General features: G+C 43.0%; 1 protein-coding gene across 17 annotated transcripts in view; it reads right to left on the bottom strand.

Moving 5' to 3' along the window:
* KIAA1217 (KIAA1217 ortholog) overlaps window positions 1–27,268 on the bottom strand; it is a 454,907-nt gene that overhangs the window by 227,934 nt on the left and 199,705 nt on the right. For 16 of the 17 annotated variants that reach the window (XM_069959082.1, XM_069959081.1, XM_069959065.1 and 13 more), the window contains exon 2: window positions 20,905–21,185. In XM_069959082.1, the coding sequence (XP_069815183.1) occupies window positions 20,905–21,185 (281 nt within the window). Of the gene's footprint in view, window positions 1–4,319; window positions 4,513–20,904; window positions 21,186–27,268 lie in introns of those variants that run through there. The other variant, XM_069959068.1, reaches the window with a different exon arrangement.

Here is a 27,268-nt window from a genome sequence, read left to right as displayed (position 1 = left end):
CAATCCAGGGCACCCAATAGATTCTGCAACAAGTTAGTGGCATATCCACCAATGACATGTCACTTGTCACAGACTCAATCCCGTGCAGTTCTCACGTTGTGGAAGCCATAACAGACTTTATGCGAAAAGCTCCGTGTGAACATACCCTGAGGTTAGCTGAGATGATCCCTACAGTGTGATTATATGATAGCATTAATTATACTCTATATAGACACCTGCAGATTTAAAAAGAAAAATGTGGAGAAATGTATAGGCAGCAAAACTAGCGCCACACCTGTCCAATATAAAGAATCTGTAGCACGGATTCTTTATATTGGATTATATTGGGACGAAAGCCCGTCCGTAACAAGCACCAACCATCTTAATCCCTGTTGTGCACCCCTATTTCTTCTGTCCACACCTGTCCATGGTGGACGCTTGAGTGGAGGGGGGCTGCAGACCTTGAGGACAGATGTGGTGATGTTTTTTGGGGGGAATATTAAAGCATATTATGGATGCAGGCCCGGCCTCACCGTGGGTCTGATGACTCTGGCTCTGACCTCTGGACAGTTCCTGACATGGACAGAGGTGGCAGCAGAGAGCACTGTGTCAGACTGGAAATAATACACCAGGACATACAGCAGATGATAAGTACTGGAAGTAAATTAAAAATCTATATAACATTCTGAAACCAGTTGATTTGAAAGAAAAAGATTTTGGCTGGAGTACCCCTTTAAAGTAAAAGCTGACACCAGCAGAACAGAGGAATGTAACTGTGTACAACTCCGAGCCGTATGTGTTACTTTATATACAAGATAACGGAACATGATACATGAGAGGACACTACAAGGGCTTAGAATTCCCAGACATTTTTATATTAGGAAACGCCCTTTAATAAACACTGAGTTATCTGTTATAATCCGATATAGGCGAGGGGAGGCCGATATATATATCCCATATATAATCCCCCCATGTGATTATATCACCAGATCATAAGACAAACCATAAGAGAAGAGACTGGACTTCATACCATACAGGATGCAACTTGTCTCGTCCGTCCATAGGCTTAAAGGGACGTCTATCAATATGTCCGAGATGATGAGATTTCTGAGTTATTTTACTCAAGGGGCTTTTCCGCTTCTCATCTCATCTCAATGTTTGCATATCTATGATCTAGATATATGTTACACACTTGGGTGAAATTGACCGTTTGGATGAGCAAATCAATGTTCACACAACGTCCAAAAAAGGATTAAGACGTCCGCTTTCTGTGTTTAAAAAGACGTCCGTGATTGCACCATTTTAAGCGGCATGCCTAAAATGCATTGAAGTCTATGAAATAACGGACAACTTTTTCACACAATGTATTGAATGGCGGACTTCTTTTGAGCCAGACGCATTCAATACAATGTGTGAAAAAGACGTCCGTTATTCCATAGACTTCCATGCATTTTAGTCAAGCCACTTAAAATTGATGCAATAACGGACGTCTTTTAAACCACAAAAAGCTGCCTCTTTTTTTTTTCCTTTTTTGGACGTTGTGTGAACATAGCCATACTGGGACTATGGGTGGTATCACACTGGGCGATTTTTCGGCGATTAACGATAAAGATCTCAAACGACCGCAATGACGAACGATCTTAAATCGTTCACTCTATTACACAGGAGGATGATTGTTACCTACAGTCGTTCTTGCGCTTGTCCTTTCCCGGCTGATAGACCGGGGATCAAGCGAACAACGCGTTATTACACCGAACGGTGTTCGAATGATTAGCGTTGAAAATAGGTCAACGATTTTTTGTTGGTCGTTTAATCGTTGCCTGCTATTACACAAAACGATTGTCGTTTAAATCTGATCTAACGATTTTTGAACGAACGATAATCGGCCTGTGTAATACGGCTTGGGAACACATCAAGGGGGAGATTTATCAAACATGGTGTAAAGTAGAACTGGCCCAGTTGCCCCTAGCAACCAATCAGATTCCAGCTTTCTTTCCTCACAGACTGTTTGCAAAATGAAAGGTGGAATCTGATTGGTTGCTAGGGGCAACTGGGCCAGTTTCACTTTACACCATGTTTGATAAATCTCCCCCCAAGGGTTGTGAGCTGAGGACTACAATTCCCATCATGCCTGGACAGCCAAAGCTTTAGCTTTGGCTGTCCAGGCATGATGGGAATTGTAGATTTGCAACAGCTGGAGGGCCGCAGGTTCCCCATCCCTGATCTTGCTGATCCATATAGTCACTGATCGACCCCCTTGACTTAGGAGATCCATAAGGATTCTGTCTGAATTGCATTATTCTTTATTGTGGGAACAATAGCATTATTCTTGCATTTAAAAAAAAATAATTGTATCAAAAACTGCCCTGTGTGAACCCGGCCGTGATAATCAGAGAATACATATTTTATTCTTGACGCAGTCACCCTCTAATTTCATGTTAATCCCGATTCTTATAAAGATCCGACCGGAGGCGATGGATGATTCCCGCATTGTTCACATCCTGTTTATTATTACTAGATCACATGCATCAGCCCGGCCTCACCTTAAAATCCAATTCGTTTTTTTTACATTGCCTTGCAGATTTTTACTATAGGACGAGGAAGATGACGATAACCCGAGCACAGAACACCTTTCTAACTCATGCATTAATAAAAAGAAAAACTGCATTGCAGACACTAATATAGGGGTAGGGAACCTTGGCTCTTCAGCTGTTGCAAAACTACAACTCCCATCATGCCTCGACAGCCAAAGCTAAAGCGTTGGCTGTCTAGGCATGATGGGAGTTGTAGTTTTGCAACAGCTGGAGAGCCAAGGTTCCCTATCCCTGCACTAACACGTTACTGCTATTTCACCATCAGTAGATACAATGCAAAACATGCAACATATAATATATTAAACTCCAGACATGCAATGCTGGGAAAGGTGGCACGTATGATGTAGTAGTGCCCACATGCTGCGCAGATAGGAACCCGCTGCACCCATTATGTATACCATATAAATCCTCGAACAATCAGAATTGCAGAAAAGAGTATACACGGTGCTCGCCACAAACCACGTTATACAGATGTTCACACTGTGAAAATCTGAAAACTGGTTATGTTAACTCTGCTACATCTGCATACATATAGTATACACCCCACCCCCACCCCCCTGTAGCCAAGAAGTTTCTAACTTTACATAGTAAGTTATTTCTACACCTTTTAAAGAGGTCGTTCACAAAAAGAAAATCTTTCAAATCAACTGGTGCCAGAAAGTGCCAGAGATTGGTAATTTACTTTTATTAAAAAATCTTACCGTACTTATCAGCTGCTGTATGTCCTGCAGTAAGTGGTGGATTCTTTTTAATCTGACACAGTGCTCTCTGCTGCCACCTCTGTCCATGTCAGGAACTGCCCAGAGCAGTAGCAAATCCCCATAGAAAACCTCTACTACTCTGGACAGTTCCTGACATGGACAGAGGTGGCAGCAGAGAGCACTGTCAGACTGGAAAGAATACACCACTTCCTGCAGGACATACAGCAGCTGATAAGGACTGGAAGACTTGAGATTTTTAAATAGAAGTAAGTTACAAACCTATATAACTTTCTGACACCAGTTGATTTTGAATATTTTTTTTTTGTGAACAACCCCTTTAACTGAACGCCACACTATTACTTTACAAGTTTTTAACCTGCGGCGTGTTCAGACCTGCTGGCTGCGCGGATGGATCAGATTTCATCCAGAACGAAATACACTACATTGTAATGGTAACATTGTGCAAGTATCGGTAAATCCTTAATACTGTAGCTGAGATGAATTTGTTATGTAGCTCTTGCAGTGTTTGTGCACAGCCATAATCCTCTTAGGTAAGATAATAGAATAGGATTTCCCACCGTCCTATGAACGGCTGTCGCACCTTCTTGGAATAGTTACGGTGCCATGAAATCAAAAACCGGGTTCTAAAATAGGCACCTAATGCAGAAGTAGGGAACCTTGGCTCTCCGGCTGTTGCAAAACTACAACTCCCATCATGCCTGGACAGCCAAAGCTAACGCTTTGGCTGTCCAGGCATGATGGGAGTTGTAGTTTTGCAACAGCTGGAGGGCCAAGGTTCCCTACTCCTGATTACCTATGTAAAACCACACATGAACAATGACTGCGCCGAATGACAAACTCAGCTCTGCTATGCCTGACAAAGAAATCTCTGCACTTTTGCACACGTTAAAAAATCTTTAGCCTCTTATCATGAGCGGATCCAATGTTACACACCTGTATTATGATAAGTCAATAAGATTTCGATAAGATTCAACTGCAATAAGTTACCTATTTTATTTTTTTTTTAAAGGGGGGGTGCATTTACCTGGCTGCGTCCGCCAAAGTTTCAAGTCGTGATCCAAAGTTAGATCCTGGGTTAAAAACTTGTATTCCTTTTAGTCTCTCAGGTAAGTAATGGCCCCATCTCCCTCCTGTAGTTGCTTGAAAACTGCTCGCAGCTTATGGGACCTTCTACCGCTGCAACATGTTGATTCTGCTGCCTTGACATGCTCTCCCGACCGTGACATCACAACATTTCCATGGTTACTACAACCCCACCTGGCAAAGCTACTTCTTCTCGCATCTACTGGTTAATTCAAAAAAAAAAAAAAAAAAAAAAAAAATTCAAATTTTTTTTTTCTAGCACATTTTCCTTCCTGAGCTGTCAGCGCCTCTGTCTCTCACAGGTCCACTGTGTGCAGGTCCCAAGTGAGGAGGTTTGATGAGTTTTGCAGAGGGCTCTTGGCCATGAATAGAACAATGGCTTCTCCTTATCTGCCCCTCCCTGTCTGACAATGTCCATATCTGCTGCTGCTGCACAGTGCCACCAGGTATTGCTGGCAGCTCCGGAGGGATACAAGATTCTGCCCGAGCAGGTTTTTCCCCTTTCCTTCGCCTTCTACACAGTATCTGTATTGTACACTAGGAGAGTTTGTTATACTTTTTTTTTACAGTCAAGTTATTTTTCATTCTGTTTCAAAAAGTTCAAAAAGTTTAAAGTTTTAGTTTTGCACAAAGAAAAAACAAAAACTATCACTCCTATCAGGTCATGTGCCCAGTGGGATTTGTAATCTTATGTCCCTATTTTAAAGGAGAGATCTGGCAAGTTATTAGTCCGGGCACTGTTTTAAAGTAAAAAAAAATAAAATAAAATCTATGCCCGGACTTCTCCTTTAAATCAACTGGTGTCAGAAAGTTATATAGATTTGTAATTTATTTCTATTTAGTCTTCTAATAAGTCTCTCAGTACTTATTAAATGCTGTATGTCCTGCAGGAAGTGGTGTATTCTTTTCAAACTGACACAGTGCTCTCTGCTGCCACCTCTGTCAATGTCAGGAACTGTCCAGAGCAGGAGAGGTTTTCTATGGGGATTTGCTGCTGCTCTGGACAGTTCCTGACATGGACAGAGGGGGCAGCAGAGAGCACTGTGTCAGACTGTAAAGAATCCACCACTTACTGCAGGACATACAGCAGCTGATAAGTACTGGAAAACTTAGAAATCTATATAACTTTCTGACGCCATTTCATTTATTTTGACATACTTGGCACTGGTATTTTCCCGAGCACCAGTCCGCCCTGTCCAGGCATGATGGGAATTGTAGTTTTGCAACAACTGAAGGAGTGAAGGTTTCTCATCCCTTTACAATCCATTGATTGCAATAGGGTCTATTGGGTTTCCACTGTAGTTTCTGCCGTCAATACAGCAAGGCCCTATTACACAAAATGATTATCGGACGTATTCGGTTGATTCGGTTGTAATAAAAGACAACGATCAGCCATCATGAACATGCCTGTCTGATCGTTGTCTGTCATTTGTCTTTTAACAAGTTGAAAGACAAACGACTATGATAGCAGCGATGTGCTGCCATTGCTCTGTGTAATAGGAACGGTGGCAGCAGACCGCAGCCTGGACAAAATAACAATCACCTGGACAACCCCCTGCGGCTCCCCACGCCCCCCCCCCCCCCCTCCCAAAGCAAATTTGTCAGAACTGATAAATGTGACCAGAAGGTGAAGAATGTGAGAGGGGCCGATGATTGATCAGTGTTTGTCCAGGGGATTGGAAAACAAGGATAATTTGTTAATTTAGACACTTACCCCTACACCGCCCCCCTCTTTAGTACAGACGTCCCGACCTCTGACCTAAATCCCTCTATCCTTGTTTTTGTCCTTAGAAAAAAAAAAGCGCAACAATATTTCTCAAATATTTGTTTTTCTAGAAATATGTATACATTTTTAAATTTGTAAACCTATATAAATAATATATACAGACTGTATTATTACACCATGTTTAGGAGAATGAGGAGATTACTGTGCTTGACTGCCTCAATACCCTACAGCACCACATCAGCCTCTGGCCGCAGACTGGGAGCGTGTGGCAGCAATTGTCTAGCCCCGGGTCATAGGGAGATGAGGCAGGATCTGAGCTAGACTTCCTGCCCCGCTGCTGGAGTTAAAGGTTCTCAATTGTCCTATAATTGTGTTATAAATAGAGCGGGATCCCATGTGGAATGTGATGGGACAGGTCCCGGATTCTTGTGCAGGATGCTGGGGCATGACTACAACCCTATAAGTGCAAATCGCTCCTTATTAGAGATGAGCGAACCTGGAGCATGCTCGAGTCCATCCAAACCCGAACTTTCGGCATTTGATTAGCGGTGGCTGCTAAAGTTGGATAAAGCTCTAAGGTTGTCTGGAAAACATGGATACAGCGAATGACTATATCCATGATTTCCACATAGCCTTAGGGCTTTATCCAACTTCAGCAGCCACCGCTAATCAAATGCCGAACGTTCAGGTTTGGATCGACTCGAGCATGCTCGGGGTTCGCTCATATCTATACTATAAACTCTTCACTGGGTCATGTATTACACCAAAAATTATTGCTGAATGGCCGTGGTTAGCATTTATTTCTGCTGCATTATGAATCACTACATGACTGGCCTGCAACCTGCAAACATTTCAGACTATTGCATAATCTAGTGTCCATTAAAATCAATATGGTTGTGGACTATGAATCTGTCTTCCAGTATACAGCTGTTTGCTGAGGTTCTCAGCAGTGGAACACCCAGTGATCTTACTCTTTTTGGGGGGATATTTCTACAAAAGAAAAAAAAAAAAAAAAGGTCAAAGTGGATAACCCCTTTAAATCGATACTGTATCCACACACCCAAACCACTGGCAGCGTCCGTTTGATGACAGTAAGTCCTTCGCAGTTGTGTCTTTTAAAATGTTCCTGAAGCTTTGGTTAGGGGCCTATTCCACGGAGTGATAATCGGCCGATTCGGACGATTATCACTCGGTGGAATAGAGACAACGATCAGCCGATCATTGTGTCATCGGCTGATCGTTTATTTAGGTGCAAACCTAAAATCATCAGGCACCGGCCGTGCATCCCTGCGTGGAATAGCGATGTGCGGCGGACGTCCGACGATTCCACAAGCACCATGCTTTAACATGTTGCAGGTCTTCTCCTGCGCTCCTTCTTTCTCCCGATTCCGTGTACAGCAGCAGCTGCTTCAGTGCGTCCTGTCTTAGCTGACAGACCGCTCAGCCAATCACGGGCCAGGACCAGCGTGGCCAGTGATTGGCTGTGCGGTCTGTCAGCTCAGACAGGCCGCACCAAAGCTGCTGCAGCGCACGGGACGGGGAAAAGGAGTGCAGGAGAAGACCTGCAACATGTTTAGGTAAAGTATGGTAACAAGGGCTGCAAGGACATCAGTAATGATGTTCCTGCAGCCCTCGCTAAACGATTATGAGGCCGTGTAATAGGCCCAGTAAACGAGCGCCGATCTAGCACATCGGCGCTCGTTTACATTATTGATCGGGCCCCTATCGGCCCGTGGAATAGGACTCTTAGGGTAAAAAATAATCTTTTCATCTGCAGCAGCCAAGTCAAGGAGGCGTGGCCTAGGACGCAGAAGGCTGCAGACTTGAAGATCATATCTTTGCCCTAGCCGAGGCGCAATTTAAAAGATAAAACCAGGAAGGACTTACTGTCATCAAACGGACAGTACCAGAGGTTTGGGGGGGGGGGGGGTGAGGGGGGTGGTTGGTGGTTACAGTATCGCTTTAAGTCCTCTCTTCCTGAAATTAAAGACAAAAAAATTATCAGGGAATTTAAACCTTTAAAGTGGATGTACCATCGGGTACATCGCTGTGCGTTTTTTACCTTAATTGATCGGCGCTGGTGTGGGGATGCCAGTGGTGCGGTCCTTTTTTTGAATTGCCGCTCAGTTCCCGCACTTGGTCTTTTCCTTAGCACCAGCCCACCCGGGAGCACTGGGGACAGGCCTAGACGCACCACCCCAATCCCCCCCCCCCCCGCACAACCCCCCTCCCCCGTGCGCCGGTGTCAAGGCTGGTGCTCGGGAAAAGACCGGCACCAAGCGCAGGAACAGGAAATTTTAAAAAAGCGCAGCGATGTAGCTAATTAAATTAAAAAAGCGCAGTGATGAAGCTAATGGTACATTCGCTTTAAACTGTCACATTGATTGAAGGTGTTAACATTTTATTTTAGTCTTTACTTGTTTGGATTTGTTTTGGAAAGAAAACCTTCCTGATCAGCAAAATTGTAAATGATGCCATAGCTAGGTGGAAGAAATTTACATATATGCAAATTACCTACATGGCTGAGTTGGAACACTGCAGCCCAGTACTGCAGGGATAGTAAGGAGGAAGCAATCGACTAATCGCACAACCGGGGGGGGGACTGGTAAGAAGGAGAAGTGGAGATGATGCCCATGATAGCCATTGGCTCATTAGTTTGCTTTTCTGAATTATCTCTGGAAAATAAGAGGTAGACTTGTATTGCTTGTTATTGGCACCACTCCGCTACTGCACTCTCTGAGCACTCTCCGGTATATTGGTTTGATCCAAAATCAGATTCTATGGTCTGGGTCTAGGGTCTAAATCTTGTAGTCTAGAATCTCAATTTTATTGTCTGATCTGGTATCTAAATTTTGTAGTCTGGTCTGAATCTTGGGGCTTTGGGGTGGGCTTGGGGCGGGAGGACCGCCTGGAAAACTGGGATACAGCCTATGGCTATGGCTGTATCCCAGTTTTCCAGGTGGTCCTCCCGCTGTATCCACCCTCTCCACGGAGAGGGCAGACAGCGGGAATCATTTCAGTTTCGAGGGTTCAGGTTCGTACGAACCCGACCCGAACCAGGTTCGGACCATCCCTAGCTTTAAGTTCTAAGTCTGAGGTCTAAATTTTGGGTTCTGTTTTCTTTACATGAGGATCTGAATCCTTTTTGTTTTATTGCCTGGGGTCAAAATTTTGTAGTCTGGTCTTGAATCTGAATTTTATAGTCTGGTGTGAATTTTGAAGTTGAATCTGGTGTCTGAATTTTGTAGTCTGGTCTAGGGTCTGGATCTTGGCGCTAACCTGAAGTTTGAATTTTTGAGCCTGGTTTTTGAATTTGGGGTTGTAGGCTCTAAGGCCTGGATTTCATTCTAATATTCTGAATTTGACTGAATTGTGTTGTTTCATCTGGACTGAATCTTGAATTTTAAGGTTTGAATATTAGAGTTGGATTTTTGAGATTTGAGGTCTACTGTGAAAAACTGTACAGTATACATAAAAATATTTAGAAAAAGTGTCATTTGACAAACTACACCCTGTGGCAAACCACACCCACTAAACCTTAGGCTCCATTCACACGGACTAAGGCCATGTTCACACAACGTAAGTTCGGCAGTAATCACGTCCGTTGTTGCAACGGCCGTGATTAGTACAGAACTTATGTTGTGCTGGAGGCTGAAGGAATCCAGCCCCGAGTGTATACACATAGTATACACTCTGGCCGGGATCCCTAGCGGCACCACGAGAAACTGACATGTCAATTTTCTGCGACCGCTATTCAATGAATATCGGCCGCAGAAAACCCAGTCAGTTCACACAATAGAGCGAGCGGCTCCGGACACACGCTCCATTGTGTGCAGTGGGGAGTTCTGATGCGGGTGTACACTGATGCACCCACATCTGAACTTAGCAGCGCTAAAGTTCATCCAGCCGGTACTGCAGTATTGACTGGGATGATCTTTTCTGAGACCGGCCGTTCCGTGACCCGGCCGGGTCACGAAACGGCCGGTCTCATACAACGTGTGAACATAAAACTGGCGCCAGCCTCCTTGTCATACTGGGAGTCTATGGGAAGCTTGCACGCCTCCTCTCTCTGCGACTTGTCAATTCTTCAGCGCAGAAAGAGGAGGCGCACGAGCCTCCCATGGACTCCCAGTACTACAGAGAGGCTGGCGGAATTCTCCGCCGCGGAATTCTGCCAGTTTTACTTCCTGTGAACGGAGCCTTAGGGTCCATTTTCATTTGCCAATCTTTGGCTGTCAGTGGCCACAAATGAGTGCCGATCAGCAAGATTGGCACTCGTTTGCAGTGCCTTTTCACTGGACAATTGAGAGGCCAGACCTCACAAACAATCTTTGTATCATTTGTGCGGCCATGAAAGCTGACAGCACAGATATGCATATACACGGGCCAATTGATTATTGGCCGCCAGAATGTTTCTAGCAACGCTCCTGGACATTAATCGGCCTGTGTAGAAGACCTTTTACCCCGTTACAATTAACCATGACAAAGTGTACCCTCTTAAAGCCGAAGCATGCCTAAAGAGAGTTTGAAATGCCGCATTTTAGTTCTTAGCTTTTTCAGGCCAGAAGTGGAGTTACAAAGCCCCTTCAGTGAGAGGATAGTCAGCAGTTCTCCCATACTTAGTGTTGTGAGGTTCCAGATTATCTTGCAGCTGTGTGCGGAAATACTGGTTATGAAATAGATGAATTCTTATTGTGTGATAATGATATCAATATCAAGTTCCAAAGTGCACAATCCTGACATTCCTGGAACTTCGAGAGCTTCAAAGGGAATTTTTTATAATTGAATTTTATCGCATTATCAGTGTGAAACGTCATATGAATCCAATTGGTCAGAGGCCAAAAATGGATGACGCATCCAACTTTTGTAAAGGATAACCATGTAGACGCGACATTCTCCCCAGTTTTATGACGGTCTTCAGTATTCCTATAATGGCGGCAAGTGACAACTTCTAGATAATAAAGAAAGCATTAGTTTTAATTCTAAAAAATTAGTCCTCTATTCCCATAGGCTTATCAGGGGGGTTCCTCTGGGACTACGACCATTGGCAAGAATAGGAACAAGATTAGCCCTGAATATTTATGGAAGCTTTTGTGTCAAGAACTTCACTCAATCCAAGGACAATGATGTCCACATTTTACGGATCAATGTGGGTCCTTAACCCCAACCGATCAGCTTGATATTTCTGATCCTGTGCATTATCCTTTAAAGGGACATTATGGTCCAACCACTGAGCCCTCCATTGATCACTTGTGGTCATGCAGTAGTGACTGCAGGCCCAGGTTTCCCTGTTCTGGCAATCTGTGGGGTCCCTAATGCCACCCCCCTATCTTGCATATGTCCCCTATCCAGCTAGTAGTAACATGGCCTCGGGACTAGAGATGAGCGAACCTGGAGCATGCTCGAGTCCATTAGAACCCGAACTTTCGGCATTTGATTAGCGGTGGCTTCTGAAGTTGGATAAAGCCCTAAGGCTATGTGGAAAACATGGATATAGTCATTGTCTGTATCCATGTTTTCCAGACAACCTTAGAGCTTTATCCAAGTTCAGCAGCCACAGCTAATCAAATGCCGAACGTTCGGGTTTGGATGGACTCGAACCCGAACCCGGTTCGCTCATCTCTACTCGGGACCCCCACTGGAAGGTCTTTTCCCCTGAGTTGTGATGACGTCATGACTTGGGGGTAAATGTCTGTCCCGGCGAATGGACTGGCCGCTCAGCCAATCAGTGATGAAAGGGCACCCCCCACCCCAGTCACTAACTGGCAGAGCGGCCAGTCTATCATCCGGAACGTGACATGTGCAGTGCCGAAGATCCCGAAGCGGCAATCGGGGGTGAAGAGGCATAGGGAGAGGTGAGCTAATACTCTGCAACTTTCCTTCTTGCGCCTTAAAAAAAATAAAAAAATAAAAACACAGGGAGGCCGGACTTTTCCTTTAAGTAACATTACAGTTCTGTATCAATTTTCCAAAATTGTTGTAAAGTGATATCTGCTGAAATTTCAGAAACCGTGGCAAAATCCACAAGACTACAGCAACACAACCACAAAGTGTGAACACAGCGTCATCTAGAAACCCCAAGGCTACTTTGTTTTCTCCGGTTATATAACCTGAGACTGTGCTCCACTGAACAACTCAATCGATGAAGTGGAAGAGATAAGAGATGTAATGGCTCTCATGATCTTCCTGCCGTGACACGGAGAAAACACTGCTGAGCAGGCCAGCAGAGAACTCCTCGCTAGGGTTAATAATTACCAGACGTTATTTCCGATTGGATATAGTGTGGAATGTGTTGTGTGCTTTTTATATCTAGTTTGACCTCTGTATACAGTTACTGAACATGTCCTCTCAGTTTTCCTCCTGTGGATGGCCTGAATCATTGCTTTTGGCCTCCTTCACACTTGCAGAATTCACATTTGCTTTTTCAATGCAGTTTTTGCAGATGAAGCTTGGAGTTAAAATGAGGGTGCCCCTTTTTGTCTGGCGTTTTTCAAGCCAAAAAAAAAAATGCCAGAAAAAACACCATAATGCACATGTCTTTTTTTTTTTTTTTTTTCATGCGTTTGCATTTTTTTCTGGCATTTTTTCAAGTTCTTTTGACTTTGTGACCTAGTTGTTGGACCACAAAAGGTGACAAAAACACCATAAAAAAAACACCATGCACACCAATAGCCTTTTTGAGACAACCAGAACTATCCCATTGAAGTCTATGGAAGAAAAAAAAACTCACACCCTCAGTATGCTACGTTTTGGAAAAAAACTACCACAGAGCCCCAAAGCCACAGAGAGGAGAGAAAAACGCCACCCCCCAAAAAAAAACACCATGGGGGATATTTATCAAACAGGTGTGAAGTAAAATTGTCTTAGTTGCCCCTAGCAACCAATCAGATTTCATCATTCATTTCCCAAAGAGTCTGTGAGAAATGAAAAGTGGAATCTGATTGGTTGCTAGGGCAACTAAGACAATTCTACAGTATTAAAAAAACAAAAAAAAAGCAAAGCTGGTACAATTTGTTTGCTGACATCAAGTCCTTTCCTGTCATCTGTTTCATATTGCTCCTGGTTCTTTAGGTTTAAACACACTCTTTTATTCAGCCACGGCCGTGTCAAAGAGGCAGAGTCTAGGCCTTCACTTCCTCTCCTACCTCCTTGTCTGTAGCAGTGCCCACCTGGAGAGATTTCTCCACAGGTCGAGACATGGCGCAGGCGTAGTGACACAGTAGCCTGGAAGAAGGAGCACGGCTGGGTCAGTCCGCCTGCTCCACTTTAAATTTCTACGAGTTTAAACAACGGTAAAGATGGCAACTCCATCCCAGGGGGCGTTACTAAAGACAAGGAGGGTGGGGAGGAAGACATGAAAGGGAATGGATGCTCCAGGCCCCGCCTCTTTGACACTGCTCTGACTGAATAAAAGAGCGTTTTTACCCTAAAGATGGCACCAGGATGACAGGAAAGAGCTTGATGTCAGCAAAGAAATGGTACCAGTGGTTGGGGTGGGGGTGGGGGTGGGGTTTTACAGATACCCTTTATTACAATAGAAAAGTATAGAGAATAGACCCATACTATAAGTTACTAAATCAGGATGTGTTTTTTGCTTCTATATGTCACCTGGGCTGCCTCCCATTCACTGACAGCAAGCAGAAATAGTAGAATTACACTGTACAATACACTGTGGAACCGGACAGTCTCATAGAGACTAAGTGGAGGATCTGCAGAACTGACTAACCCAGCAATAAATAAAACATCAAAAAGAAATCCAACCTCAGAAAACTGTACAACTAACATCGAACTGCATTCCTGTATTTGTTCATTACAAACAAAACACTATAAACAGCAGATTAGGAGAGTACACTCAATTATTCTGCTCAAATATTCATATCCTTCTATTCCCCGTCGTCTCCGTTGTTTAGCATATCAATGACCTGGCGGACGGGAACGCATCTCTTGTCTTATACAAGAGGATACAACTAAGTGATGAGATGATATAGGGCAGATAACAGCGCTACTCCCTACAATTAAAGGGAACCTGTCACATAAAAAATCAAGTCCATGTTATAGAGCAGGAGGAGCTGAGCGGAGCAGATTGATGTATAGTTTTGTGGGGAAAGAATCAGTGTAACTATAACACATGTAAATCTCTGCTGTTTCTGGGCTTCGGGGTCCAGCAGTAACTGACAGTTATTTTTTGAATTATGAATCATTAATTAGGACCGCCCACTGGACTCCTAAGCACAAAGTGAGTAGAGCTTTAGATCAATATATATATATATATATATATATATATATATACTGAATATTTTCCTATAAATCTGCTCAGCTTCTCCTGCTCTGTGACATAGTACCTGCAGATAGGAGTGCACTGTAAGGTAACTTTTAAAGGGCAACTTCAGCAAAAAAAAAATCTTTCAAATTACCTGGTGTCAGAAAGTTCCAGAGAACTGTAATTTACTTCAAGTATTCTAGTACTTCCTGCAGGAAGTGGTGTATTCTTTCCAGTCTGACACAGTGCTCTCTGCTGCCACCTCTGTCCATCTCAGGAACTGTCCAGGGCATTAATAAGAAAAACCTCTCCTGCTCTCCAGACTGGAAACAATACACCACTACCTGCAGGACTACAGCAGCTGATAAGTACTGTAAGACAAGATTTTTTTGATAGAAGTAAATTACAAATCTATGTCGACTTGTGATACCAGTTGATTTGACATTTTTTATGTTTTTTTGCTGGAGTTGCCTTTTAAATCAACACTGCATACTGATATATATATATTTATATATATATATATATATATATATGTATATATATATATATATATATATATATATATATATATATATATATATATATATGTATATATATATATTCAGTTATACAGTATGGTGGCATTGACAGCAGAAGATGCAGGAACAGTGTTGAGTGCCTGTTCTTTCTTAGGACCATATTCCCTGGTGGATCTCAAAACTACATGCCCCAAGGAGCCACAGCTTGGAGAAGATTGTTTTAGATAATCCTGACCTCAGGTGTGAACTAGAACCAGCTGCAAATCCTCGATGAGACAGGTGTCAAACAGGTGCCCTCCAGCAAAACTACAAGTCCCAGCATGCCTGAAGAGTCAAACTAATGGGAAGTGTAGTTCTGAAATAGGTAGAGGGCCGCAAATCTGACACCACTGTTCTATGGCACCACAACCCACCAATGTACAGAAATAGTTCTTTTCTGCTAATGAAACCACATGTACAGTGTTTTACTGGTAATATCACCAATTTAATAATAATGTTGGCCCTTACCCTAAGACTATGGTCCATAGCAGAACACCATGTCAGCACACCTCTGTATAGGGATTGTCCTTGAAATATAAACTTTCCATGTGTTCTTGTAAGGTATTTAGAGATGGGAGTAAAATCAATGCCCCTCCGCTTGGGACCCCCATATGTTGTCAATGGTAGTAGCCACTGCATAAAAAGAACCCCAGAGTTTTTAGATTTTGACAACTTGTAGCTCAGTTTAATTTTGTCACAAAGTCTTAAAGCCTGCTCTCTTTTCCCTCTTTCATCTACTTAATAGGCCAAGGGACCCAAATCTTTTTCTACTGTGGTCTTGCCATCCTGCCAAGGGGATGCCATAGACTTATCACTGCTTGCAGTCCATAATGAAAAAAACAAAAAAACAAAAAACATTTAAAGTGTACCTAAATTTGCAAAAATCTTTTGTCATAGTGTCACATCAGAGGTTTTGATGAGTTAGGGTCTAGGTGCTGAGACCCCCATCTACCACTACAATGAAGAGGCAGAAGTAGTGCTGAACACCGGGCCCCCTTGTTCTTCTCAGTGAGCTGAGCGATTCTCTCATTACACAGGGCGTCTCTCACTATGGAGGAACCATGAAGCTCAGGCACTACATAGTTGCCTTACTGATTTCAATGGGACGGGACTCCGCAGAACCATGCAACTGGATTTCACCAAAATGGACAACCACTTTAAATTTCAATAACATGGAAGTATGTTGAATTTGAATGTTGATGATGAGATGCTTTCCACAACATATACTACCATTATCTGCACACGTATCCATGACTTTGGGGCCCACCTGCACTTTCTATCTCTGTAATGCCTCTGGCTATGACATATTTGTACCCGTCTAAACATATTACTTTAAGTGCCTACTAGAACTGAGTGAATAGCAACCTGCAACTCGATCCAGAAACTAATTTGTTAGAGCTGATCCATTTCATGGTCAAACTCATCAAAGAGTAAGAAGTATAGCCCCCCCCCCCCCCCCATACACCTTATTTGTTGTATCTCAGCCTTTGTGTCATGTAACCTCTGAAATCCGTCAGACACAACTACAAGAGCAAATCCACATCAAGCGTCGCACTCGCTTGCCACAACGGCGGAGAAGCCACTTCATGAGATTCTCGATTAAATGACACTTTTGTTCTATGTGCAGAATCAAGAGCCGACTCCTCAGCCATTCAGATGGTATGAATTCATCACTGGCAACAAGATGGATGGAAGCCGTCAAGGAAATCATGAAAACATTACTAAGAAGCCTGAAGACTCAAAGAGGAGACAAGGTGTCCTGAGGAGCGCTCTTCAAAAACTCAAGGAATCACCTTGATGGCCCTAAATAAGAGTAATGTGCTGGATGTGATAATAGAGGAAGATCTCTATCACTTACGCGCAATAATGAAAGATGGCACCAATGGTTATAAAATAGAAAGGGCTTATAAAACAGTAAAACAAATAATAATAAATGATCTATATGAAGGAATGGAGAATACTGTTAGGAATATACAGCAATCTGTTTACGCATTTGTATCCTATTAGAAAAGTACAGACTGGATTACACCAAGGTCCAAAATGGGATCTAGTTTAACGCCATTATGTTTTCCCAGAATCCAGCAATGCTCAGGGTGAAGTATCTGCAATGGGGCATAAAATAATAGCTTAGAAAAATTAAAAAAATTTATTTTTTTGAATTCATGGTTAGTGTTGAGTGTACTTGCTGCTCAGCAAAGTTATCTGAACCTGAAAGCTCAGCATTTGACTCCCAGTGTCTGCAGAAGTTAGATGCTAGGGAGTCCTGGAAAACATGGATACAGCCATAGGCCATGTTCCAACGGCGTAAGACACCGATTGTTCCGTGACCCGGCTGGTGTCAGAGGAGATCATCCCGGCCGTTACTGCAGTACCGGATGGATGATCTTCACTGCCGCTGAATTTGGATGCAGGCGCATCAGTGTGCGCCTGCATCCAAATTCCCCGCTGCACACAATGGAGGGTGCGGACGAAGCTGCATGCTTCATTGTGTGCACTGTCAGGTTTTCTGCGGCCGCTATTCAATGAATACTGACATGTCCGGTTTTTGCGGCACCGCTAGGGATCCCGGCCGGAGTGTATACTATGGGGGAAATTTATCAAACATGGTGTAAAGTGGAACTGGCTGAGTTGCCCCTAGCAACCAATCAGATTCCACCTTTCATTCCTCACAGACTCTTTGGAAAATGAAAGGTGGAATCTGATTGGTTTCTAGGGGCAACTGAGCCGGTTTCACTTTACACCATGGGGGAGATTTATCAACAATGGCGTAAAGTGAAACTGGCTCAGTTACTCCTAGCAACCAATCAGATTCCACTTTCCATTCCTCACAGACTCTTTGGGAAATGTAAGGTGGAATCTTATTGGTTGCTGGGGGCAACTGAGACAGTTTCACTTTACCCCATGTTTGTTAAATGTCCCATATGTGTATACACTCCGGCCAGGATCCCATAGACAGCACTACGTAAGTTCCATAGTAATTATGGTCATTGTTGCAAATCGGCAACAACCACCGTGATTATTACCAAACTTGCGTAGTGAGAACATGGCCTTAGGCTGTATCCATTCTTCTTGGCAGGTGTGATCCGGTAATGTAAACACTGAATGCATCATTGCTTAGTATTGTACAGTAAGACAGATACACCAATAAGAATGTATCATAGTGTACCAAAGAAACAGAGAAGTGTGCCACCAATCATGGTAGCTGCTACACCTTTACTTTCTTGCATAAAAACAGGTCTCCAAGCACCACTGGATTTCTTCTGACCCCCATTGCCCAGATGCATTAGTAATCCAACTGGACTAGCTACAATCTTCAAGGTCTGCGCTTGGTATTGTTACCCGCAGAGAACGCGATGTTGAATCATGAGATACAAAAACATCTCTGACTTATTCTCATTTAGTTCAATTTTAAGAAAATTAATTATACTGGAATATGAACAAGATACAAAATTAGAACAACGCTGGGAAGTTTCCAGAAGAAATGTCTTGATTAATTAGAGAAATGTTCTCCACAAAAGAGAGAGAAACAAATGTTTAAGACTTTTAGAGAATTAACACCTTCAGGGTATATTCACACGGAGGAATAGGCGAGGAATTTAAAGCTTAATCCTACGCTTAATTGTACGCATATTCCGCTTGAAATTCCGCCTGTAAAACATGTACAGAGCAATGTCTTATTGTGTTTAATGGTATTTCTGCTCTATTGTTCACACGGCAGAATTTGTGCGGAATTCGAGTGAAAAGCAGAAATTCAAAGCCCCATTGACTTCTATGGGATTTCTCAAGCAGAATCCACCCGGTGAATTGGCATGAGAACTCGTTGGGCGGATTCCGCTTGAGAAATTCCATAGAAGTCATTGGGGCTTTGAATTTCCACTTTCTGCTGAAATTCCACTCAAATTCGGCACCAATTCTGCGCCAAGTCAAGAAGAAGGAAATTACCACCGGAAAATTTCCTCTTCAATTCCTCGCCTATTCCTGAGTATGAACATACCCTAAGGGCCTGCTTACATCTGTGCGGGAGGTTCTTTGACACAGGATAGATGGTTGCGAACAGTGAGTCCTGATGTAGGTGATGGGCGCTTACTTGCTGAGCCTCCACAAGGATCAAGCCATTGGCCATCATCAGACAATAATGGACCTAAAGAGCCACATAAACAAATTGGCAATCGTTTGTGTGGCCCTTTAAGTCCATCACTGTAAGGCAAACGGACATAATTTGTTTACACAGACCCCATATATAGACAATGAGGGTTCACCAGGCACCATTGATGTCTGGCACGCAGTGGTATAATCATTTTCATTGTTCTTCACCTATGGATATAGCTCCCGACAACTAGATCACTGTGGCACTATATGACGATAACACAACGCACCAGCACCTAAAAGGTGGGAGGTGATGAATACAGCACTGTATGCACTGCCGCTCATGCAGCCAACTGTCACATGTGAGGTGAGTAGTGAGGTGAGTAGTGATACGTACACTATGTGCCACATCACTAAGGCCTAATTCATACGTTCGTTGTTCTGTCCGCATTTGCGAACAGAACATAAAACCAATGTTATTCAATGGCCCCATTCACACGTAAGTAAATGTATACAGGGCCTCGATCTGTGCCGCAAAAAAACTGGACAAAAAAATGTTGTAATGCGGACTGTTTTTTGCGGCATGGATCGCTAGGGTAATGAAGTGGGAACGTAGTGCTCCGTAAAACACGGAGCAATACAGATGCACATTCGTAGTGCGGGCTGCGACCGCTTCACTATGGGTGTGTGAATAAAGCCTAAGACAAAGACATGTGGTTTCACACTATGTTTTTTTTATCCGTTTTTGCAAAAAAAAAAAACGGATGAAAAACAGATGGAAAAAACGGATGCATGTGTATGCATCCGTTTTGATCTGTTTTTCCATTGAATTCCATTATTTAAAAAAAAACGTGTTTAAAACGGATCAGTTTTTTTTTTTAACGTACACAAAAACGTAGTCGACTTCATTTTTGTGTCCGTTAAAAAAAAAACTCATGCGTTTTGATCCGTTTTTTTTCATTCATTTTTCATCCGTTTTTTACAAACCACAGATGACAAAAACAGATTGCAAAAACATAGTGTGAACCCCGGCATGCTGGCGTGCTGTAATGGCTTATTCTTAGTGATATGGCTACTGTTTTTTTTTTTTTTCATGTCATTTGGCTGAGCACTAAATCACTTGGGTAGTGCCTTCTTTTTCATACACTACTATATGCATCGCCGCTCATGCAGCTTAATGTCATATTTGCTGACACCCTCTGCTGTCTCTGACACCCAGTCTGGTGGACGTGAGGTATGTCAGGTACTGAAGGTTAGGTAAATTAGCAAAAAACAAAAGCTATAATTTGGGATAAGCGAACATTTAAAAGTTTGGTTTGGCAGGGTTCACGGAACCTTAAAGAAATGTTTGGGTTTCTTCAAACCCAACCTTAAAAGAACTGCACTAAAACAGCTAAATGATTGCAGGGGTTTATCTGTTTTAGTGCAGTTCAGCAAGGTCGTTCAGGAGTGACAGCCTGCTCAGCCAATCACTGGCGGCAGCACTGTCCCGTCTTAGTCAGTGATTGGCTGAGCAGGCTGGAGGCGGCTGCTTTCAACGGAGGACACCAGAGACCCATAGGAGGACACTGGGGGGAGAGTGGACAGGTGAGTACTGAGCATACCCTTTTTTTGTTGTTGTTTTTTATGTGTTTTAAATTGTGCGGCCAACATCTTAGACCTGTATCGAACTAAACTTTTGGCAAAGTTCATAACGAATTTCTGTTCGCTCATCTCTTAATATAATATGTAAGTGTAATCATACTAATTTGAGGTACTTTAAGAAATAAAAACTGAATAAAGTTTAAATAAAGTTAAAAAAACAAACAAACTATAATTTACCGTACACATCAACTAAGAGGATACAATCACATAGCAGCATAGTGAGCTAAGTGTATATAGTACTATACTGACATACCTGATCTCTCAGCCGCTCCTGGTGGCCCATTATTGCAGTGGCATGATGAGGGTATTTGTACTTGAGGTGCTCCAAGAAGGCTTCCCTCTTCCTGTCCATATCCGATGTCTGCATTCCCAAGATTTCTTTAGAACTACGCGGCCCACCTACTGTGTGTCTCCTGGGAATATTCCGCCCCGCTCTGGATGGGTTCGGACTGTTTCCATTAGATAGACTCTCTTTTGATTGACGACATTCCGTATCATCTAATGAGCCTCCAAATGTGATGTTTTTTGACTGACCTGAAAAGAAAAATAGAAGACTATAAAGAACATATCAACAATGGATTATAATACTGAACCAGTAATAGGGTCCCCTTAGTATCATGTACTATTTGCAGTCCTGTTAGGAGGCACAAAGTCTGTGTGCAGCCCCCTCCTGTATATTTTTTTTCTGACATATTAAAAAGTAATCTAGGATTATAAAAACAGGTACGTTTTCTTCCAAAAACAGTGCCACACCTAACCTCAGGCTGTATATAGTATTTCAGTTCAGCCTCAGCCTCCCACCTCCCGTTCAGACTTGCTAGTAAATCTAGTGTCTTTTCGGGGGGTGGGGATCCTGTATGTGTGAACGCACCCTTAGGCCGGGTTCACACTACGTTAAAAACACGGCCGTATTTCATAAAACCGACCATAATTGCGCAAACAACGGCCATTATTTTACAAATAACTTCCGTTTTCTGTGCAATTACGCCCGGTTTTATGAAATACGCCCATTGTTTAGGGTACGTTCACACTTACCGGATCCGCAGCGTACTTTCTGCTGCGGATCCGCGGCAGATTTAAAGCGTAACTGTCATGTTTTTTTTTATTGCAGAAATCAGTAGTATAAGCGATTTTAAGAAACTCTGTAATAGGTTTTATCAGCCAAAAAAGCCTCCTTCTGTACTCAAGAAGCAATCTCCCAGCCTCCCCCCCTTACTTTTTATCTGTGCATTATCAGGCAAACACGTCTTCATTACAGAGAAGCCAGTGAAGACGGGCTCTGCTCTCTCCATTGTAAGCCTATGAAGGGGGGAGGGGCTGAGGGAGATAAGGGAGCAGGAAGAGGTGACATGAAGGTCAGCTGTTTCTAGACTCTCTGGGCACCTAAACCGCAGGATTCTGGGGTCAGAAAGGTCAGTGCTTATCTATGAACTTACTGAGAGAAGATTGCAGGGTGTAGTGCTGTGCAGGACTGCTCCGTGCTCAGTCACTCCTAACAGCCCCTCCCCTCTCCATAGCCACATAATGGAGACAGAAATCCTGCAGCTTCTGATGTGAGGGGGGAGGCTGGGAGATTTCTTTTTCAGTACAGAAGGAAACTCGTTTAGTACATAAAACCTATTACAGAGTTTCTTAAAATCGCTTGTACTGCTGATATTTAATGTTTTCAGAAAAATGACCCTGAAATGACAGTTACGCTTTAATTTGAATAACTGAACACAGCATCAAATCTGCACCATCAAATCTGCTGCGGATCTGCTGCAGATCTGCTGCGGATCCTGTAGGTGTGAACGCACCCTTAAAGTAATATTGTAAACCCCCCTTGTTTCATTTAATAAGTTAAGTGTGTCAACTAGGCGTGGCTTCACGGCAGCTGGGCCCCATATAATATAGAAGGTATTAGTAAGACGCCTCACATGACTAGATAAAAACCCTGCCCCCCTTTCTGGCACCGTATAACAGAAACAGCTTTCTAAACCAGAGCTAATTTTATAGTGGCACATTCCATAAGCAGCTCTATAAATTCCCATCAATAACACCATGCGGATGGCAAACGCATAGTTAATAGGATTGTGCCTCCCGCAGCAGAAAGTCTTGGACAGCGCCGGTGTAGAATGTCAACAATAGATTTTTTTTTGCTTGTGAAATAATGTTATGTGACCTTAAGGGAAAACACGGCAAAGTATTTATCCGGCACAGAATGGCAGCCACATTCCGTATCCTTTCCAAATCACAAGTAAAGTTGCTGGAACTAAAACAGAAGTGCAGAGAGTAAGCGAGTCCCCCAGCTCCAAATATATCCCAGGCTGGAAGCCTTCCAGGAGTCTATAAATTCACCACTAATTCTCTCCACTTCACTCTTTGTTTGCTGTGGATCAGCTCAATGCTTTACGATGAGTGTATATGTAGCAGAGCTGAATGTTATTATACAGGCTTTGGCTATGTTCACACAACCTTTTTTCAGCCCTGTTTAAAATCATGTCCGTTATTTTGAGTCTAAAATAACGGACGCCATTTAGCTGTCTGTGCAATGATGGCTGTTGGTATATTATTCTAGTTTGGTTAATAATTGCCCTTAGGGTGCGGCTTAACTATATACAAGTGGGGGAGCACACAGGGGTCTATATACTGGTGGGGGAGCACACAGGGGGTATATGCAACTGGGGGCACCACAGGGGGTATATACGACTGGGGGCAGCACACAGGGGGTTTATATACAACTGGGACACCACACAGGGGGTCTATATACTTTTGGGGGAGCACACGGGGGGGCTATATATAACTAGGGGAACACACAGGCGTCTATACACTACTGGGGGAAGCACACAAGGGGTATATACTACTGGCGGATGCGCACAAGGGGTATATACTACTGGGGGCAGCACACAGCGGTCTATTGTTGTGGAGTGCCTGTCGAGGGGGGGGGGCAGACATAACTTCGCTTTGGGCCCCAGAAATGCCAAGACCGCCCCTGCATGTAATAGTATATGGACCAAGGTTTAGCTCCATGAAGTTATCCATAGACCCAGAGTAAGGATTTGTTATGAATAACATTTGATACAAAGAAGAATATAGGATTATTAAATGGGCTTTTTTTTAGTGGACAAAAGCCCTTCTTTTGCAATGATATTTTTACATAGCATGGACATTTAGGGGTTAGGCGCTGATCCTTATTTTTTATTCTACATACATTGCTCTAAATCTCCTACTTTCCTCCACACAACCATCTGGTTAAACAATAAAATTCTATCTGCAACTGGAGTTGTCCCAAAGAACTCAATGATAAGTCAGTATGCAGTGTGCTCCCCCTAGAGGTGACCCAAAATTATTCATTTAACTCAATTGGATATTTGTTTGCACTTAAAGGGGGTTATCCAACATTAGAAAAACATAGCCACTTTGGTTGTGAGGCTGGGGGTAGAGCTGGGGACCCCAACAATATGGCAGGCAAGTTGATTAGGTGACCTCTAAGTTCCCTTACTATTGCTTAGAGAAACCAGTATGTTAAAATTTTGTAAATGTTGTAAATACTTGGATTATTATTATAGAATGGTTTGTTAATAAAATGGAGGCTGTACCCCTTGCACCAAACACCAGTGTAAGGCCATGTTCATACAATGTAAGTTTTGTATTAATTGCAAATCGGCAACAACGGCCGTGATCTATACAAAACTTACAAACAGAGTGTATACACACAGTATACTCTCCAGCCGGGATCCCTTGCAGCCGCAGCGAAAACTGACATGAATAGCTGCCGCACATCTATGACAGGTCACACAATGTAGAGTGCAGCTCCAGCCGCACTCTCCATTGTGTTCAACAGTGAACTGGGATGCGGGCACACGGATGCGCCCGCATCCCAATTCAATAGAAATGAAGATCATCCGGCCAGTACTGCAGTACCAGTCGGGATGATCTTCACTGACACCGGCTGTTCTGTGATAGGCCGGGTCAGAATGTCCGTTGTCATACGCCGTGTGAACATGGACTAAACCGGTATAAAAAAAAAAAAAAAAAATTTAAATAATATAAAAAATAAATAAAAATTTTAAACACTGATACAGTGAAAAATATTTGACAAATAATGTACCAGTCTCTTACACCGTGTAGCTGATGATACATTGGTATTAATAACCTTGGTACAGATCTATTATCCAGCATAGTAAGATTATTTATTAGCTTCCCCAGTGTCATTCAATCACAATTGCTATATGTAGAGTTCATACCCTCAAAACCACAACATAATACTCCACATTATGCGCCAATATCCTGTCCCACCACACTGTGTTCAGTTCTCTCTGCATTTCCTCTCCGGCGATAGTTAACAAGCCACAGCAGTGACCTCCCGGCTCATCTTCACCCGCCGCATCAATGTCACATGTTTTCCTTGTGGTAAACAGCATGAGGACTCTCTGAGTTCGTACATCAGATCTCTGGTGAATTCTAAAGAGTCACAAGGCCTACAGTACAAAGCTTCTTCATTCAGACGTGCAGCTATTAACATTTCAGAAATATTTGAATATTTGAGATTAAATGGTAATTCGGAGAAAATGTATTCTGCTCAACTTAGTAAACTTCATGCCAGTCAATTCGCTTACATTACTGCCGACTTGATAACACAGAAAACCAGTCACAGTTACATGCAGCAAGAGAAATACATTCAAAATTAAAGGAAATCTGTCACTAGGTTTATGTCGGTTTAAATGAGGGCAGCATAAACTAGTGACAGAAATGCTGAACAGATCGGTGTATTACTTACATCATTCTCTTCCGCCGTTCTCCTAATATGCAGGAGAATAGGATTCTTGCCACACCCCTCCCCCCACCCTCCAGAAGCTGATTGATAGTTGACTGTCTATAAACAGAACGGATAGATAACTGCCAATCATTAACTGGTGGGCGGAGTTTTCTGCTTCTCATGAATATTGAGGACTACTGAGCTCATGCACATAATGGAGAGGACTACTTATCATCCATGTTGTTCGGGAGGATATCTCTTCATCAGCTGCACATAACAATGTAAGTGATACAGAGTGCTGACAGAGTCTCTTTAATGTAATGATCAGGGTTTTTGAATACAGTTACAGAGATCTCTAGGCATCTAACAAGAAGATCCCACCTCATGGACACTTGCTAGAGCGGTGGCCAGGATGTCAAACAACATCTCAGTCAATAAGGTATTATTCCACTCCAGTTCCTAACCTCTGTATAGATCTATGAGCAAGTTTGAGAGCTCAAATCTGTTCATAGACACCTTTAAAAGGTGGGCATTCACGTTAAAGGAACACTTTGCACAAATTGGATACACCATGTTATACCTAGTGCAGAGACTTTATGGAAAGAGCATGATGAAAAAATTCTGTCTTTGGTGTAGGTCACTCAGGGGCGGAGCATGAGACAAGAATGATCTCTTTGGTGCAGGGAACTTGGGGCGGAGCATGAGACAAGAATGATCTCTTTGGTGCAGGGCATTTAGGGGCGGAGCATGAGATAAGGATTCGGTCTTTGGTGCAGGGCACTCAGGGGCGGAGCATAAGATGAGAATTATGTCTTTGGTGCAGGGCACTCAGGGGTGGAGCATGAGATGAGGATTCTTTCTTTGGTGCAGAGCACGAAGGGAAACGCATAAGAGAAGGATTCTCTCTTTAATGCAGGACTCACAGAGGCAGAGCATGGGACACGGATTCTCTCTTTGGTGTAAAGCCCTCAGGGGCGGAGCATGGGACAAGGATTCTCTCTTTGGTGTAAAGCCCTCAGGGGTGGAGCATGAGAGAAGGATTCTGTCTTTGGTGTACAGACCTCAGGGGCGGAGCATGAGACAAGGATTCTGTCTTTGGTGTACAGACCTCAGGGGCGGAGCATGAGACAAGGATTCTGTCTTTGGTGTACAGACCTCAGGGGCGGAGCATGAGACAAGGATTCTGTCTTTGGTGTACAGCCCTCAGGGGCGGAGAAAAAGAGAAGGATTCTATCTTTCATTAAAATTTGAATTTTTGTCACGCTCAACCCTCTAAGATCATGCACTAGGCCTCACAAAGTTCTCTATAGTGTTCCTTTAAGCTCTATCTAGGTTCCTTAGAATATTCAAAAAAAACTCTATTACCAAGAAAAGCACCTTTAACCCCTTTCAGACTACAATCTTTATATTTAAGTCAACAGTCTGATGGCCGATCACTTTTAATAGAACTCTATAATTCTCCGCAGCAGGTTGTCACTGTGACAACCTGACCCTGTTAATGTGACAAAGTACTGAAAGAAATGAATCCCTGTCACCAGAAGCAACCAGAGCAAAAAGGTGCAATCATTTCCCCTTCTTATAAAAAGAAAACTATTATGAAATGGAAAAAACATTAAAGCTATATGCCTTTCTGTTCAGGAATACATTTACTATACATCCTTTATAAGATGGCCTGTGCCACAGCTATAATAGAATAGAATATAAAATGGTGACTTGGATTACGAGCTCAATTTGTTCCGGGAACCAAAGCAACTTTTCCCATAAGAAATCACTGATATGCAGACAATTGGTTCCACACCCCAAAAATAATGATTTTTTTATTCCGAATAACATGTAGAACAGATGAAACAAACAATGAGAAACAGTGGATATGTGATAT

Source organism: Dendropsophus ebraccatus, chromosome 2, assembly GCF_027789765.1.
Source record: "Dendropsophus ebraccatus isolate aDenEbr1 chromosome 2, aDenEbr1.pat, whole genome shotgun sequence".
Classification (NCBI taxonomy): domain Eukaryota; kingdom Metazoa; phylum Chordata; class Amphibia; order Anura; family Hylidae; genus Dendropsophus; species Dendropsophus ebraccatus.
This window is presented reverse-complemented; position numbering and strand designations above follow the sequence as displayed.